This window comes from Anomaloglossus baeobatrachus, chromosome 1, assembly GCF_048569485.1.
Source record: "Anomaloglossus baeobatrachus isolate aAnoBae1 chromosome 1, aAnoBae1.hap1, whole genome shotgun sequence".
NCBI lineage: Eukaryota > Metazoa > Chordata > Amphibia > Anura > Aromobatidae > Anomaloglossus > Anomaloglossus baeobatrachus.
This window is the reverse complement of record NC_134353.1, coordinates 794,132,609-794,147,413: the sequence shown is the minus strand read 5'-3', so window position 1 is coordinate 794,147,413 and position 14,805 is coordinate 794,132,609. Positions and strand designations below refer to the sequence as shown.

The following is a 14,805-nucleotide window of genomic DNA, read 5'->3' as shown; positions in this document are numbered from 1 at the left end:
GCTAAAGCGGTAAAGTCACAGACAGCATATGACCCCCTCCCCCCCCCCCCCCCGTCAATTAGCAGAATGAATCAGAGTCTCTCACATGAGAATCATTGGATGCTATACGCCAGTGTGACCGCTGACTAAAATTAGTACACCCGAGAATCGCTAAAATAGCTATTCTACACTAGAAAAGCAAAAACACACAACATACTGGAATGTTACCTTCATATATTAAATTTAGTCAGTGTAGTATTTTCGTTAAACAAGCCACAGTTTTTCATTGAATAGTTTTATTGTAAGACAATTGCAGGGCCAATATAAATGTTATTCCAGAACAATAAAGTGCTGTTAATGTAATCACCTGAATCTTATTTGTGCGCTCTACACTCATGACCACATCAAGCCATTCCTTCCAGAGGGGATGGAGAGGGGGGAGGGAAAAAAAAAAATGTATAGCAAATGAATTTAAGCTTTTATGGGCTGCATAAATAAATGACGTAGGTTGTGGCTGGCTCACCCATTTTTCCCAAAATATAAAAAGAGAAAGGACGCAGACTGATGAGCCGCACCAAGGTTTGCGAGTTACCTGGACTGATTACTTGAAAACAATAAAAGGACACTGACGCAAAATACATGAGGCCCTGGCAAACCAACTTGCTGCCCTTGTATAAATCACACTACATATGCATATTAGTACTCACTGAAGATGCAGCATGCCACATCGGCAACAATCTCTGCATTTGTTGCAAATTTCATCAAAAGGGACCCCCCCAAAGAAAAAAGTTTTATTCTTAAAATTCAGATATAACATTGCCATCCAAAAGTACTATTTCATACATGGTTAATCCATCTTTTCGGCCCTGCAGTCTCGCTGTTAATCTGTCTCCATGCCATTTTGCCAGTAAGTTTTAATCACGGCTGTTATAATACAAATCAAGCGGGACCGTGGTATGGCTTAAGAACAAAGAACAATGGTCACTTAAAGATCCTACAGATGATAGGAACTCCTGGAGCAAATCACCTCTGAAACAACTGGATACGATACAGTCCCTTTAAATCAAAATGGGAGGTGAAAACAATAGGGGTGAGAGGCATTCTGCAAGAGCGTGGTAAGTGAGGACTTAACAAGCCAGAATATTCTCAGCCCATAAGAGAGATCTTCATTAAATGTGCGTACTACAAAAAAAAAAAAAAAAAAAAAACACGATTTTGAAAGGAAACCAGCAGAATGCCAATAAAAATAGCCATGCCGCTTAGTGCAGAGGAGAAAATGAAGTGTCAGACTAAGAATTGTATTTTAATTGGGCTGGCAAAATGCTGCATAGAAGTATGCTAACACACAACAGTCATGTCTAAGCCAGTGCATAGAGGAGATAAAGCACTTATGGTAATTGCAAACATTAACATGTTCATAAAGCTTTTACAACTTAGCAAATGGTCCATAGAAAGATACCCATCCACACACTGGAAGATTACGAGAGCAGGAGGAAGAGGAGGAAAAAAAAACACCACCTTAAACATGTAAGTAAAGGAAATCCACAAAACCAGCATGAGCAAGAATGGAGAAGAAAAAAAAAAAAAAAATAATCAATCAATTGCCGCTCTCCCCTCCCCCACCCGTACCAACAGGAAGAAAACAAACCAAATGGAAAGAAACTGGCAGAGTTTACAGGTTAGGGTACAGATGTTTCAAATTTAGGATGACCTAGAAAACCAAAATCTCAAATTTGTATATTAAAACATGGGCAATCCTTTCAATGCTGAGATTAGACACATTCGTATCGAGACATTACTAGCCAACGCGTTACGGATGTTTCCCACTAATGGTGCTTTTATAAGAAACCATCAGTCCAAGCACACACCCTTCAGTTGTCCTAGAGGTCCCATAAAAGCATCATCTATGAAGCAACACAAAACTTTCCAGCTTTTCAGGGATTTCTTTTCTGTACTGTAGATGGTGTTTGACAATCACGCGTGCAGCGAGACACTGCAGGGTGGTGTGATTGATGGGCTGGATTAAGTTCTTGGCCATTTCCTTCTCATCCAGCAAATCACAGGCAGTTTGGTTGTGCGCGTTTGTAGAGTCAAAGTGTGCCCCAGATTTTATCAGCAGATTCATGATATCTGGATGATTGTTGAGTGCCGCGATGTGTAACGGACTGTTCTCGTCGGAGTCTCTGACATTAACATCCGCGCCACACTCCAACAAAATGGCGGTCACCTGAAGAGAGGGAAATTTGCAAACAGGGTAGCGGCCAACACAAGTGGTGTTTTTGTCTACAGCCAGGTGCAGAGGACTAAAGTTGTTTTTTCCTTTGGGATGCAGCTTAAGGAATCGATAGATGTTCTGTTTTTTGAAGTGCTCTTGCTCGGAGCTGCAGGGTACCTTCTCCAGCAAACAGATCAAGTGCAAGATGATAGATAGGGCCTTGTTTAACTGGATTTGGTCAGGCGGCGTTGTTGCATGTCTGACAGCCCTGTCTATTTCTAACACGCTTTTGCACAGTACACCCATAAGGTCATCAAATGTAACTGTAGTGTCAAACAAGCCTTTCGCTCGGTCCTGAAGCATGAAGGAAAACAGCTCCGCAAAAGACAGCAAACTACTTGCCGTCATGGGACTTAAAGGATCCAGGTTGCTCTGCTGCATGTCCAAGGCATACTTCCATAAATTAATACACCGTTTGAAGTTTCCAGAGTCGGCGTAAACTGCACCTCGGTACCGGATGTAATAGGATGTATCTGGATGTGATGGACCCAATATTCGCTCCCTTATCAATAGCGCCTGCATCCTCATCTCATCGGGGTCAGCAATAAGGTTGTCCAATTCTTCTGCAGTATTAACCTCCTTGGCATAGTCATAAGCCATTATTAAGGCCTGTGGCACAGGCTTGTTGATTACATTAGTCCTGTCGCTGTATCTCATATCCATAGCTCTTTTCCAATACTTTAAGGCACCAAGAAGGTCCCGCTTTTTGTCAACAAATGTAGCTCCAAGGAGTTCAAGTGCATTGATCCGCTCTGTTTTACTGGTCTGCGGGTGTTGAGTAAGGAAATCAACAATATTAGTGTGGCCCGTCACACTGGCAGAAAGCAGCGGCGTCATACCATACCCATCCTTTTCCATTCGAGCTCCATATTTCAGAAGCATGTTCATTATTTCCAAACTTCCTGATTCAGCACAATCATGCAAGGCGGTATTTCCTGAAAAGAGAAGTAACTCGAATTAAACTGAGTCATAGGACGTGGAAAAACAAAAAGATGAAGACAAAAGGAAAAACCATGAGAGGCAAGGACACAAAACTGACAATTTATGATACACATTCTGCTATGAAATGCAGCGCCGTCAACAAGTGATCCACCACTGACTAAAAATAGGCAACGTGAATATAAAGGCCGCCATTATCAACGAGATGGAGTTTTACACCTGACAGGGATAGTGTCAGGTAAGTAGTGTTTTGAAAGGACTCAGTCTAGCAGCCACTAAATATGGAGGTGACCAGGGACTTACACACTGACTCGTCCACCAGCAGCTGTAACCCCTCCAGCACAGGCAGCACCAGCTATCTTCATCAGGCCAGGAAGTGATGATGCGTTTCAGTCACCTGCAGGCTGCACATAATCATAGGCTCAGAGGGCAGGTGACAAAGCTATGCGAGGTTACCAGGTCCTACCCAACAGAGACCACAGAGCAGCCTGCGCTGGAGTGAATTTGATGACAGCTGGTAAGTATGGTATCCAATTTAAAAAAAACTAAACATTGGCGTAATTGACAACACCTTTAACATTATTGCCATGTAGCATTATTGTTAATATTAGCAATACATGAGCCAATAGTTTTATATTACATTCAGGCAGCTTGCGAAAATTATATCCAATGCAAAACAAATCATCCTCAGTGGTCTTGAGAAAAGAAAAGGTAAACGAACAGGTCAGCACTAATCTATGGTTACAGAATGGAGTGTGACAACAACTGAAGTAATAAGTGAAATAGGGTTAAAGCAATTAAAAGGGAGTGTCCTCTAGTTAAAAACGGACTGCCCTCCACTGTTGGCGCCTTTCCTGTGTCGCTCACGTGAGGTTGTGACGTTGTGCGAGCGCCAAGCCCAGTCACTGCCTCCGGACAAATGATTAAGCATCAGGAAGTGAGTGGCCAGCCGCAGCTCGCACTTTGTTGATGAATAATTTATCTGGAGGCGGGATATTGAAACCGGCGGTGATTGGGCATGCGGCACGCACTACGTCACAGCTTCACCGGAGCCTCGGGAACGCGAAAGCCAACACCACTAGAATGGCACTGACAGTGGAGGGGAGTATAAGCTTTTTTTTTTTTAACGTTAACGCGGTCAAACATGTAGAATGGGTTGTCCAAGTAGTGGACAACCCTTTAAGGCAATAAAATTTGAAATGAGGAACAGATGGTAGCACATCAGGAGCCTTACAATATTTCATACAAGATGACGTAAACGCCAGTTTACAAGCTCCAAAATCCATACCAATGGTCCTTCAAGATCTAGTTCATAATGCTTTAAGTTACATACTGTATGTGGAATAACTACAAAGGGTTAAAAAAAAAAAAAAAAAAAAAAAAAAAGACACCCAAAAACTACCTACCTTTACACAGATAAGTGACATTTCTGCAGTGATTAGTCGCTAACCTTGTGCCCCCATGTTTCATACTAATGCTGAAAATTGATAAGAACTTAACAGGACTAGCAGAATTAGCTGTTTAGAAGAACTAAGACCGATACTTAAAGGGTATTTCCATCTCCAAGATCTTATTCCAATCTGTAGTAGGTATAATAATATAATCATTATCAAAAAAAATGCAATTAAAAATGTAGTTTAGTTCTCCTGATGTAGCCATGTGTCTTACCTCATTTGCAGGGCATTACAGTGGCTCAGGTATCCTTGGTTACAAATACTCAGTGACAGTTCTTAATTGCTCGTGGTCGTAACCATGGCTACCCAAGATGCACAAGCCTGCACATGTGCTAAACTACATAGCTAAGAGAACTATACTACATTTCTAATTGAAGGCATTTACCATTATTACACTTGCTACATATTGGGGTAGGATTTTAGAGATGGGAATACCTCTTTAAGCACAGCTTCTCCAATTAATGGCAGCAAGTGTCATGACTAGTCAGAATGGGTAGAAATACTAATTAAGGGGATAGATTTGGTGCCTGGTGGGATTAGGGGCAGCAATTTGAAGAAATTACTAGCCCAAAATGGATTGTCTCCCTGGATCTGCTGATGCCCAATAGTCTAAATGAGACTGAGCTTCTCAGCTTTCCTGTAGTTCTCTCTGCCAGACAGATGTTAATAGGTCCTATTATTGTATGGCAGTATCCATACTTCACACTTTTGCGCTCTGGGCATGTCTCCTGATCAGGATATGTTTCTCTGTGTAAGTGACTGGATTACCCGGAAAGCCTTTCTTTGGATGTATTTATAAGACCCTGAAACAGTGGTCGCCTTTCTGCTTACATATGCCTTATACTATGTATTTACTCGTTGCAGATGTACATGTTTATCATGTCTCAGAGACCAGGACAATGCTACCTACTTTGGCATGGGTGTGCGCATGCACCTTGCTGTGGGCCTCTCCCCCAGCTCTGGTGTGGCTATGCGCATGTCTGGGAGCTAGGGTGACGCGTCCCCACTCCAAAAAGCACACTGGGCCGGGGAAGCAGTGTATGATCTCCCGCAGTTAGCAGCGTGTCCACCGCAAAGCCCATTGGACGTCTTGTGATGTGATCAAAGTCCCATGCTGAAAAGATCTTGTTTTAATCAATTACGGTACTCCCCTTGATGAAGTGAGCTACTCCAATACGCAAAACGTGCATTGGGGTCTGATTCTTGGGAGACCCTCTGTGCCGTTACTACTGTACACTCCGGTAATCTACTCGCAAGTCGTGCTGATATTTGTACTTCTACTCAAGGCATTTTGCCAGACTTGCTTCTACTCACTTTGGCACATGGGGGATTTCCAGTTACTATTTATTTTTGGTGACCTACTAAAAAGGTTTCATGCGAGTACACATGTATGATACTACTCCAATATTTCCCTACTCCTGGTTAATTTTTACTCATGATAAGTATAAACTGTATAAATATATCTTATATTCTGTGTGATTCTCACTAAATCTTATTTTATCCAATTACTGTTGGTCCTGTGTCTCGGCAGCATGTGTGTGTGTGATTTTAACATTGCATAATAAAGATTTGTTTTTTATATTGTACGTTTTGTTCACATTTTTCTCCCCGTTATTCATCTAATACATGTGGATATATGTTCAATTTGCCATACTGGGACACCATTTATTTTTGTTCCCCTCTAGTAATTACAAGTCTTACCGATACCTATGGATTTTGTTTATTATGCGAGTATAATACTGTCTGAACACAAAGCAAGGCACAGCGCTGACCACCGATCGGACAACCAAGAAGTTCTCTGTAAGGGTAGATGCAATGTTTTCATCGCCTCTTAAGGTGGTGTCACACATAGCGACGACAACGACGTCGCTGCTAAGTCACCATTTTCTGTGTCTTAGCAGCGATGTCCCGTCGCTGTGGGTGACATCCAGCAACGAGCTGGCCCCTGCTGTGAGGTCGCCGGTCGTTGCTGAATGTCCTGCTTCATTTTTTGGACATTACTCTCCCGCTGTGAAGCACACATCGCTGTGTGTGACCGCGACAGAGCGACGAACTGAAGAGAGCAGGGAGCCGGCGACTGGCAGCCTGCAGTAAGCTGTAAACACGGTAAACATCGGGTAGCCTGGAAGCCCTTTCCTTGGTTACCCGATATTTACCTTAGTTACTAGCGTCCGCCGCTCTCACTGCCAGTGCCGGCTCCCTGCTCCCTGCACACGTAGCTGGAGTGCACATCGGGTACTTTGTTTCATCGGGTAATTAACCCGATGTGTACTCTGGCTAGGAGTGCAGGGAACAGGGAGCCGGCACTGGCAGCGTGAGAGCGGCGGATACTAGTAACTAAGGTAAATATCGGGTAACCAAGAGAAGTGCTTTCCTTGGTTACCCGATGTTTACCTTAGTTACGCTTCCACGCGTCGCTGCTGGCTGGGGGCTGGTCACTGGTGCGACTTGCTTGTTTGACATCTCACCAGCGACCATGTAACGACGCAGCAGCGATCCTGATAAGGTCAGATTGCTGGTCGTGATTGCTGCTGCGTCGCTATGTGTGACACCACCTTTATAGCAACCGATAGTCAAAGAAAGAAGAAAAAAAAAAAGTTCTGGCAGATTTCATTTTTTTCATTATGCTACTTACCAATCAGATGTTATATTTTGATAGATTGGACAAGTAGCGATGCCAAAAGTGTGTTTATTTTACGGTTTTATTTGCAATGGGGAAAAAGGTGGGCGATTTAAACTTTCTTTTGTTTGTTTCATGTTATTTAAAAAAAACAATATTCTCACTTCTTGTATTTACTAGTCCTCTTTACTAGGGGGCTTGAAGCTGCGATCACCCAATCACATGTGCCATTACTGCTCTAAACAGCAGAAATGAACGCAGCCGGCGTTCAGAGGAATATAGTCATTAACAGACACAGGGGTCATCAGCTGACAACCCACCAGTGCCCAGCAAACACGTCACATGGCATTGATAGGAGCGGGCAATGACACACTCCCCACCGGTGTGTGTTAAATGCCGCTGTCAAAGACCGACAGGGGAATTTAACTGGTTAAAAGACGCGTTCAGATCTCTGATCCACCCGTGGCTGTTAGAGCCACATGTTGGCTGATCAGGGAAAGAGGAGGCTTGCACGCACGGGACACGACCAATGACTTAGGCTATGTCCGCACGTTAACGTGAAGTGAAAGAGGATGATCCGGCACAAAATCTCTTTAGGTAAAAACATCCAAAATTTATTGAAACATCATTAAAAACAGCGTGAAGACCAAGTATCCACTTCAGATGGTAAACATGGGGATCATGACCACTTTACGCGTTTCGGACTGTGATAAAAGCAAAAAAAAGTCCTTAATCATAAGTGTCTCATGAACACTGCAGAGCTACTAAAATAGACTGATCTGATGAATGGGTTGGAGGGAGGAGTGGAGGTATGCTAATTACATGCAAACATCAGGTGGAAATCAGAATTAATGGAGTCGCCCTTCTGCTAAGGTTATGTGATTAATATATGAAATTAATATATGTGAAAAAAAACTAAGAAGGAAAAAAAAAATTATATATACATACACATATATATATATATATATATATATATATATATATATATATATATATATATATATATATATATATATATATATATATATATATATATATATATATATATATATATATATATATATATATAAAAATAAAAATATATAAGTAAATATAAATGTAGATATGGATATGAAAAAGACAAGAAAATACGATATCAACTAATTAGATAGGCATTAGTGTTCCAAATTGTGAAGTTTACATGTCCGATGTATCAAAGTAGTATTAATTCATTAAACATAATCAGGTATGAATATGAATGTGGACAACTTCCTTACGGGGATCGACACCATTTATATATGAGGAGGAGGGGGGAGAGAGGGTAATGGATGGGGGAATCCATAACAAGATGATCAGATCATTCATGTCAGCATATGTATAGGATAAAGTGGAAGAGTCCATCAAAAACTATCCTGTAAAACTAATAATAAATATATGCGGTAAAAACCCCTATAATTATAACTTCCGATTAGACAATATATGCCAATAGAAATAAGAGGCCGTTTCTTAAAGAAGGGGGGGGAGGGGATAAACGGATAGCCTATTGGTAATATGACAGTGTATATAGGTGAGGTCCCTTGAGAAGGAGGGGGAGAAAGGAGAAAAAACATGTATATATATCTCTAGGGGGTAAAGAGGCATGAAATATATATCTATACAAGTATGTGTATGGTTTATGTTAGACTAATTCTTATATACCAAAAAATTAAATAAAAATATATATATATATATATATATATATATATATATATATATATATATATATATATATATATATATATATATATATATATATATATATATATATATATATATATATATATATATATATATATATATATATATATATATATAAATATATATAATACAATATAATATCAGGAACATGCCAAAGGGATGTAAATGTGGATCGTAACTGCCAAAGAAATGCACACTCATGTCTACTACAGTCCCCATAATTATGATGATGGCACCCTACTACCCCAGGACCATATATGCTCGGGCGTATCTTTCTATTAAAAAATGAATCTCAGGTCGGAATGATAATTAAACCCGTTAGGGTATCTGGAATTTAACTTAAGGATGCACTTAGCCTCAGCCAATAATAAGGCTTTAAACCAATCACCTCCGCGCGGAGGTCTGGGAATATGTTCTATGCCCGTAATCCTAAGTGTAGAAAAATCACCCGCATGGTTTTCGATTTAGTGCCTTGTCAATCCTGATAAGGAACGCTTCCTGACAAGTGTAGCATAATTCAAGGAAGTCTTATCTTGGGCGGCTATGGGGATGCGTAAGTGTTCCGAAATCCTCGTCCGTAAGGTACAACCCACATAATTTTTACAACATAAAGTACATGTTGCTACATAAATAATATGTGTGGAAGAACAATTGATGAATGTCCTGATTTCAAAATTCTCCCCCTTGTTACCCAAAATGGATTTATTGTTCAGCATAAATTTGCAGAGTCCGCAGCGATTGGATCCACATTTAAAAGGAACCCTGGATACTAAGCCAGTTTTTGCTAGATTTACTGGATTTGTTGGGGGCATATCTGCTAGGCGCAACAGAGTTACCTATAGTATTCGCCCTCCTGGCTACTATGTTAACACCTGATTGGAGGATATGATTCAAAGTGACATCCTGACATAATAGGGGAACAAAACGTAAGATGGTTTGTTTAATTTTAAAGAAGTCTGTGCTGAAGGGTGTGGAAAATGTTACACGATCTCTAATCTTAGGGGGTGTAGGACGGTCCCTCAGTAGTTCAGCCCTGGGTCGACTAGCAGCAATGGAGGACGCTCTCCTAAGGGTTAAATCTGAGTATCCTCTTCTGCTAAGTCTCCCTTTGATGTTGCTAGCTTCCTTGTGATAGGAAGCTTCAGTAGAGCACAGACGTTTGGCTCGTAGAAATTCCCCCACAGGCAAGTTGTTGATGGTGTGGGGTGTGTGGCAGCTGGTTGCGTAAAGGGAAGAATTCCCACTAGTGGGCTTCCTAAATAAGGTGGAATGAACCGAGCCTGTGGTTGGTTCTCCAGATAGTAGGACATCCAAAAAAGGAGCTGTTTCCATATATAAATTCATGTCGAATTTTAGATTGAGAGAATTGTTGTCAAAATATGCCTTGATATTATTCATGGCCTCCTGGGGGGTATCAAATTGACCAGTTCTGCAGATTATAATCTGGTCGTCTATGTACCTAGCGTACCAGACAAGGGTATCTATAAGGGGATTGTGGTCTGTGTAGATGTACTGTTCCTCCCAGTAGGTCATGTAAATGTTCGCTAAGGCGCAGGAGAAACTTGCTCCCATCGGGCAGCCAGCTACCTGGAGATAAAAATCTCCATTAAAATTCAAAAAAGTTGTGGGTTAGTAAAAAACCTGTCACCATGAGAATAAATTCTTTCACTACATCATCTAATGGGCTATATTTCTCAAGGTGAAAATAAAGGGCTTGTATGGCTTCCCTGTGTGGAATACTGGGGTACAGTGAAACAACATCACTCATAATCCAATAGGAATCCTCCGTCCAAGGAATCTTCTCCAGACTCTGTAGTAGATTTTTTTGTATCCCTGATGTAGCCTACAGTGCGTTTCATTAATGGTTGGATCTGATGATCCAACCAATTGCTCAGATTACTCAACAGGGATCCCGTACTAGCCACTATAGGTCTGAGTGTGGGGGGGGGGGGGGAATAGATTTTTATGGACCTTGGGGAGGCCTTGGAATATGGGGCATATGGGGGGATGCCACAAAAAGGTACTCTTGGATCTTCTTAGTAAAGATGCCCCATTCGAAGCCTTTTAATAAAAGGGCTTGTAGCTTAGATGAAATATCTGATGTGGGGTCACATGAGAGCTTCTTGTATGTTGACTCATCCTTCAAAATCGCATTGATCCCTTTTACATATAAGCCACTGTCGAGCACTACTACTGCCCCTCCTTTGTCGGCCCTGCGTATCACAATGTTGTCATTGTCCTTCAGATCTCTAAGGGCTTTCCTCTCCCCAAATGTAAGATTATCACAGGCTTGAGATTTTTTGGACAGTATGCTTCTGACCTCCGTTTCCATAAGATCCTGGAAAGTGTCCATTAGAGGGGTTCTAGATGCAATCGGGTAGAAACTAGGATTTTTGGTGGGAAAATTAGGGGGTATTGATGTTTTAATATGAAAATTGCCCAATTCCTGCAACTGTGTGATCACAATTTGTTCCTTAAGGCTCATATGCAAGGGAATGTTATTAACATTGGTAGCGGCTGGGTCCGGTGGTTCATGTCCTGTATCTTCCCCAACTACATTATTAAAGAAATGTCCGCACGTTGCTTTTTACCTGCTTTTTACCTGCTTTTTTGCTGCTTTTTCAACTGTAGCGTTTAATGCCAAAATGGTTGTGTTCTGCTTTTCAAGCAAAGTCTATGGGAATTTGGGTTTCTTGTCCGCACTATGCAGTTCAAACTGCAGCCTTTTTGTTGCAGAACTTTGGTCAAAAACTCAGCTTTGCAGGGCAAAACCCAAATGGCAAAAACAATTGACATGCAAAGCTGAGTTTTTGACCAAAGTTCTGCAACAAAAAGGCTGCAGTTTGAACTGCATAGTGCGGACAAGAAACCCAAATTCCCATAGACTTTGCTTGAAAAGCAGAACACAACCATTTTGGCATTAAACGCTGCAGTTGAAAAAGCAGCAAAAAAGCAGGTAAAAAGCAAAGTGCGCACATAGCCTTAAATATATGGCATAGGTCGTGAAAAGGTTAATAACCAAGTGATAAACAGGTGGATCAGAGAACAAAACATTGAAATTTAGGGTCCTTGACCAGGACTATCTGCATATCTCAAGCTGAGGTCAGTCCTCAAAAAGCAGATGGACAAACAAACATCCAGATCTCGTGATAAACTAGAAGCAATGATCATCATTAGACAATGGGTTGTCAATCAGGATTTGGCCTGAAAGCTGATGACCAGAGGCAGGGCAATACTGAAAATAGAGACTTTACATACACTATGCATTTATCAACAAAAATGTAAAGACTTGTGGAACATTTCTATGATTACTTAATTAAATCTGACTAAAATATCTAAAAACAATGAAGCAGCAAACATGGTGAAAAACAAATGTGTCAAACTCAAAACTTTTGGCCAGGACCAATTACTTACAGGCGAAGGGCACGTCAATATTTGAATACCAAAGTGCTCCTGATAACACCCCTTCTGCTGAACTCTGCTCCCCCTTCACCAGGGCTGGGTTGTTAATCTCTAGAGTCATATGATCCCTGGGTCAGGGGCGACACTGCTTCCTAATCTGTATACACAATGGCTGGCTCATCATTGTGTACACAGTGATCAAGAAGGCAGACATGGTAATAAGCCATGTTTGCCTTCTGTGGGGAGTGCAGCCTTAAAAGGTACCGTCACACTAAAGGCCCCGTCACACTAAGCAACATCGCTAGCAACATCGCTGCTAACGAACAACTTTTGTGACGTTGCTAGCGATGTTGCTGTGTGTGACATCCAGCAACAACCTGGCCCCTGCTGTGAGGTCGTTGGTTGTTGCTGAATGTCCTGGGCCATTTTTTAGTTGTTGCTGTCCTGCTGTGAAGCACAGATCGCTGTGTGTGACAGCGAGACAGCAACAACTAATGTGCAGTGAGCAGGAGCCGGCTTCTGCTGAGGCTGGTAACTAATGTAAACATCGGGTAACCAAGAAGCCCTGTCCTTGGTTACCCGATATTTACCTTTGATACCAGACTCCTCCGCTCTCACTGCCTGTGCTGCCGGCTCCTGCTCTGTGCACAGATAGCTGCAGCACACATCAGGCAATTAACCCGATGTGTGCTGTAACTAGGAGAGCAAGCAGCCAGCACTAAGCAGTGTGCGCTGCTCCCTGCTCTGTGCACATTTAGCTGCAGCACACATCGGGTTAATTAACCTGATGTGTGCTGTAACTAGGAGACTGGGGGCTCACCAGCAACTCGTGTAGCCACGCTCCAGCGATCCCTGCCAGGTCAGGTTGCTGGTGGGATCGCTGGAGCGTCGCAGTGTGACAGCTCACCAGCAACCTCCTAGCAACTTACCAGCGATCCCTATCGTTGTTGGGATCGCTGGTAAGTTGCTTAGTGTGACTGGACCTTAAGCGACGCTCCAGCGATCCCACCAGCAACCTGACCTGGCAGGGATCGCTGGAGCGTCGCTACAAGGGTTGTTGGTTAGCTGTCACAAAGGCAGATCTCACCAGCAACCAGTGATCAGCCCCCAGCCAGCAGTGACGCGTGGAAGCGATGCTGCGCTTGGTAACTAAGGTAAATATCGGGTAACCAACCCGATATTTACCTTGGTTACCAGCGCACACCGCTTAGCGCTGGCTCCCTGCACTCCTAGCTAGAGTACACATCGGGTTAATTACCAGATGTGTACTCCAACTACATGTGCAGGGAGCAGGAGCCGGCACTGACAGCGTGAGAGAGGCGGACACTGGTAACAAAGGTAAATATCGGATAACCAAGGAAAGGGCTTCTTGGTTACCCGATATTTACATTGGTTACCTGCGTCCGCAGAAGCCGGCTCCCTGCTCACTGAACATTCAGTTGTTGCTCTCTCGCTGTCACACACAGTGATCTGTGCTTCACAGCGGGAGAGAAACAACTAAAAAATGGTCCAGGACATTCAGCAACAACCAGTGACCTCACAGCACGGACCAGGTTTTTGCTGGATGTCACACACAGCAACATCGCTGCTACGTCACAAAAGTCGTGCCTCAGCAGCGATGTTGCTTAGTGAGACGTGGCCTTAAGTGGCAGCTGGCTCCCTGCCCCCATAGCAGCTTACTCTATAGTGAGGTTTTAGAATGTAAAGTGCAGACACCAGACATTTCAAGTTTATGTACCAATTACCAAAAAAGGGCTAAATACCGTGCATAAATCCTGGACCTCTCCAGATTCTGCCACTCTTCCATTCTGCGCTGCATTACTCCAAAGATACTCACATTTGTAGCTTTTGGAGCACAGTATGTGAAATCTCTGCTTGTAGACCAAATGGGTTTCTATAGTATTTCCCCCGGGTGTGTGTATTCACAACTCCTCCATCCAGCTCAGTAGCTGATCTGGTAGAGAAGAATGAAAGCACATGTCCCTCAAAGAGACTCTGAAGAAACATCCAGCAAAAAGGTCATGAAAGGAGTTAAAAAAAACAGCAGGGGAGAGTAGGGGGGGTGAGGATCAGGGGCTTGAATGGTATTTAAAGTTGAGTATGTGGCAAGTCCTCTTTAAAAAAGTGAACCTGTCACGTGCAATATGTACCCCGAGCCACGAGCAGTTCTGGGGCATATTACTAATCCCTGCCTGACCGTCCCAGCACACAGTAGCATACATAGAGAACTTTAGAAAAAGTGTTACTAAAGATCCTTTGAGATGCTAATGAGCGCAGGGACCAGTCGCAAGTGCGTTATGTCCCCCAACTAGTCTACCATCTTGGCATGCCCCCCATGCTATTCAATGCCCATTGCCCAGCATCATCAGGTTTAGGGTCATTGTGCATGATCAGAAGTCTCAGCACTTCCAGTCACGCGC

The 14,805-nt window shown here is 42.6% G+C and overlaps 1 protein-coding gene across 2 annotated transcripts in view; it reads right to left on the bottom strand.

Moving 5' to 3' along the window:
* Nucleotides 1-200: 200 nt before the first annotated feature.
* FEM1C (fem-1 homolog C) overlaps nucleotides 201-14,805 on the bottom strand; it is a 62,134-nt gene continuing 47,529 nt past the window's right edge. For both annotated transcript variants that reach the window (XM_075324994.1, XM_075324995.1), the window contains exon 3: nucleotides 201-3,189. In XM_075324994.1, coding sequence (XP_075181109.1) covers nucleotides 1,880-3,189 — 1,310 coding nt within the window. In that variant the 3' untranslated portion in view covers nucleotides 201-1,879. The remainder of the gene's footprint in view (nucleotides 3,190-14,805) is intronic.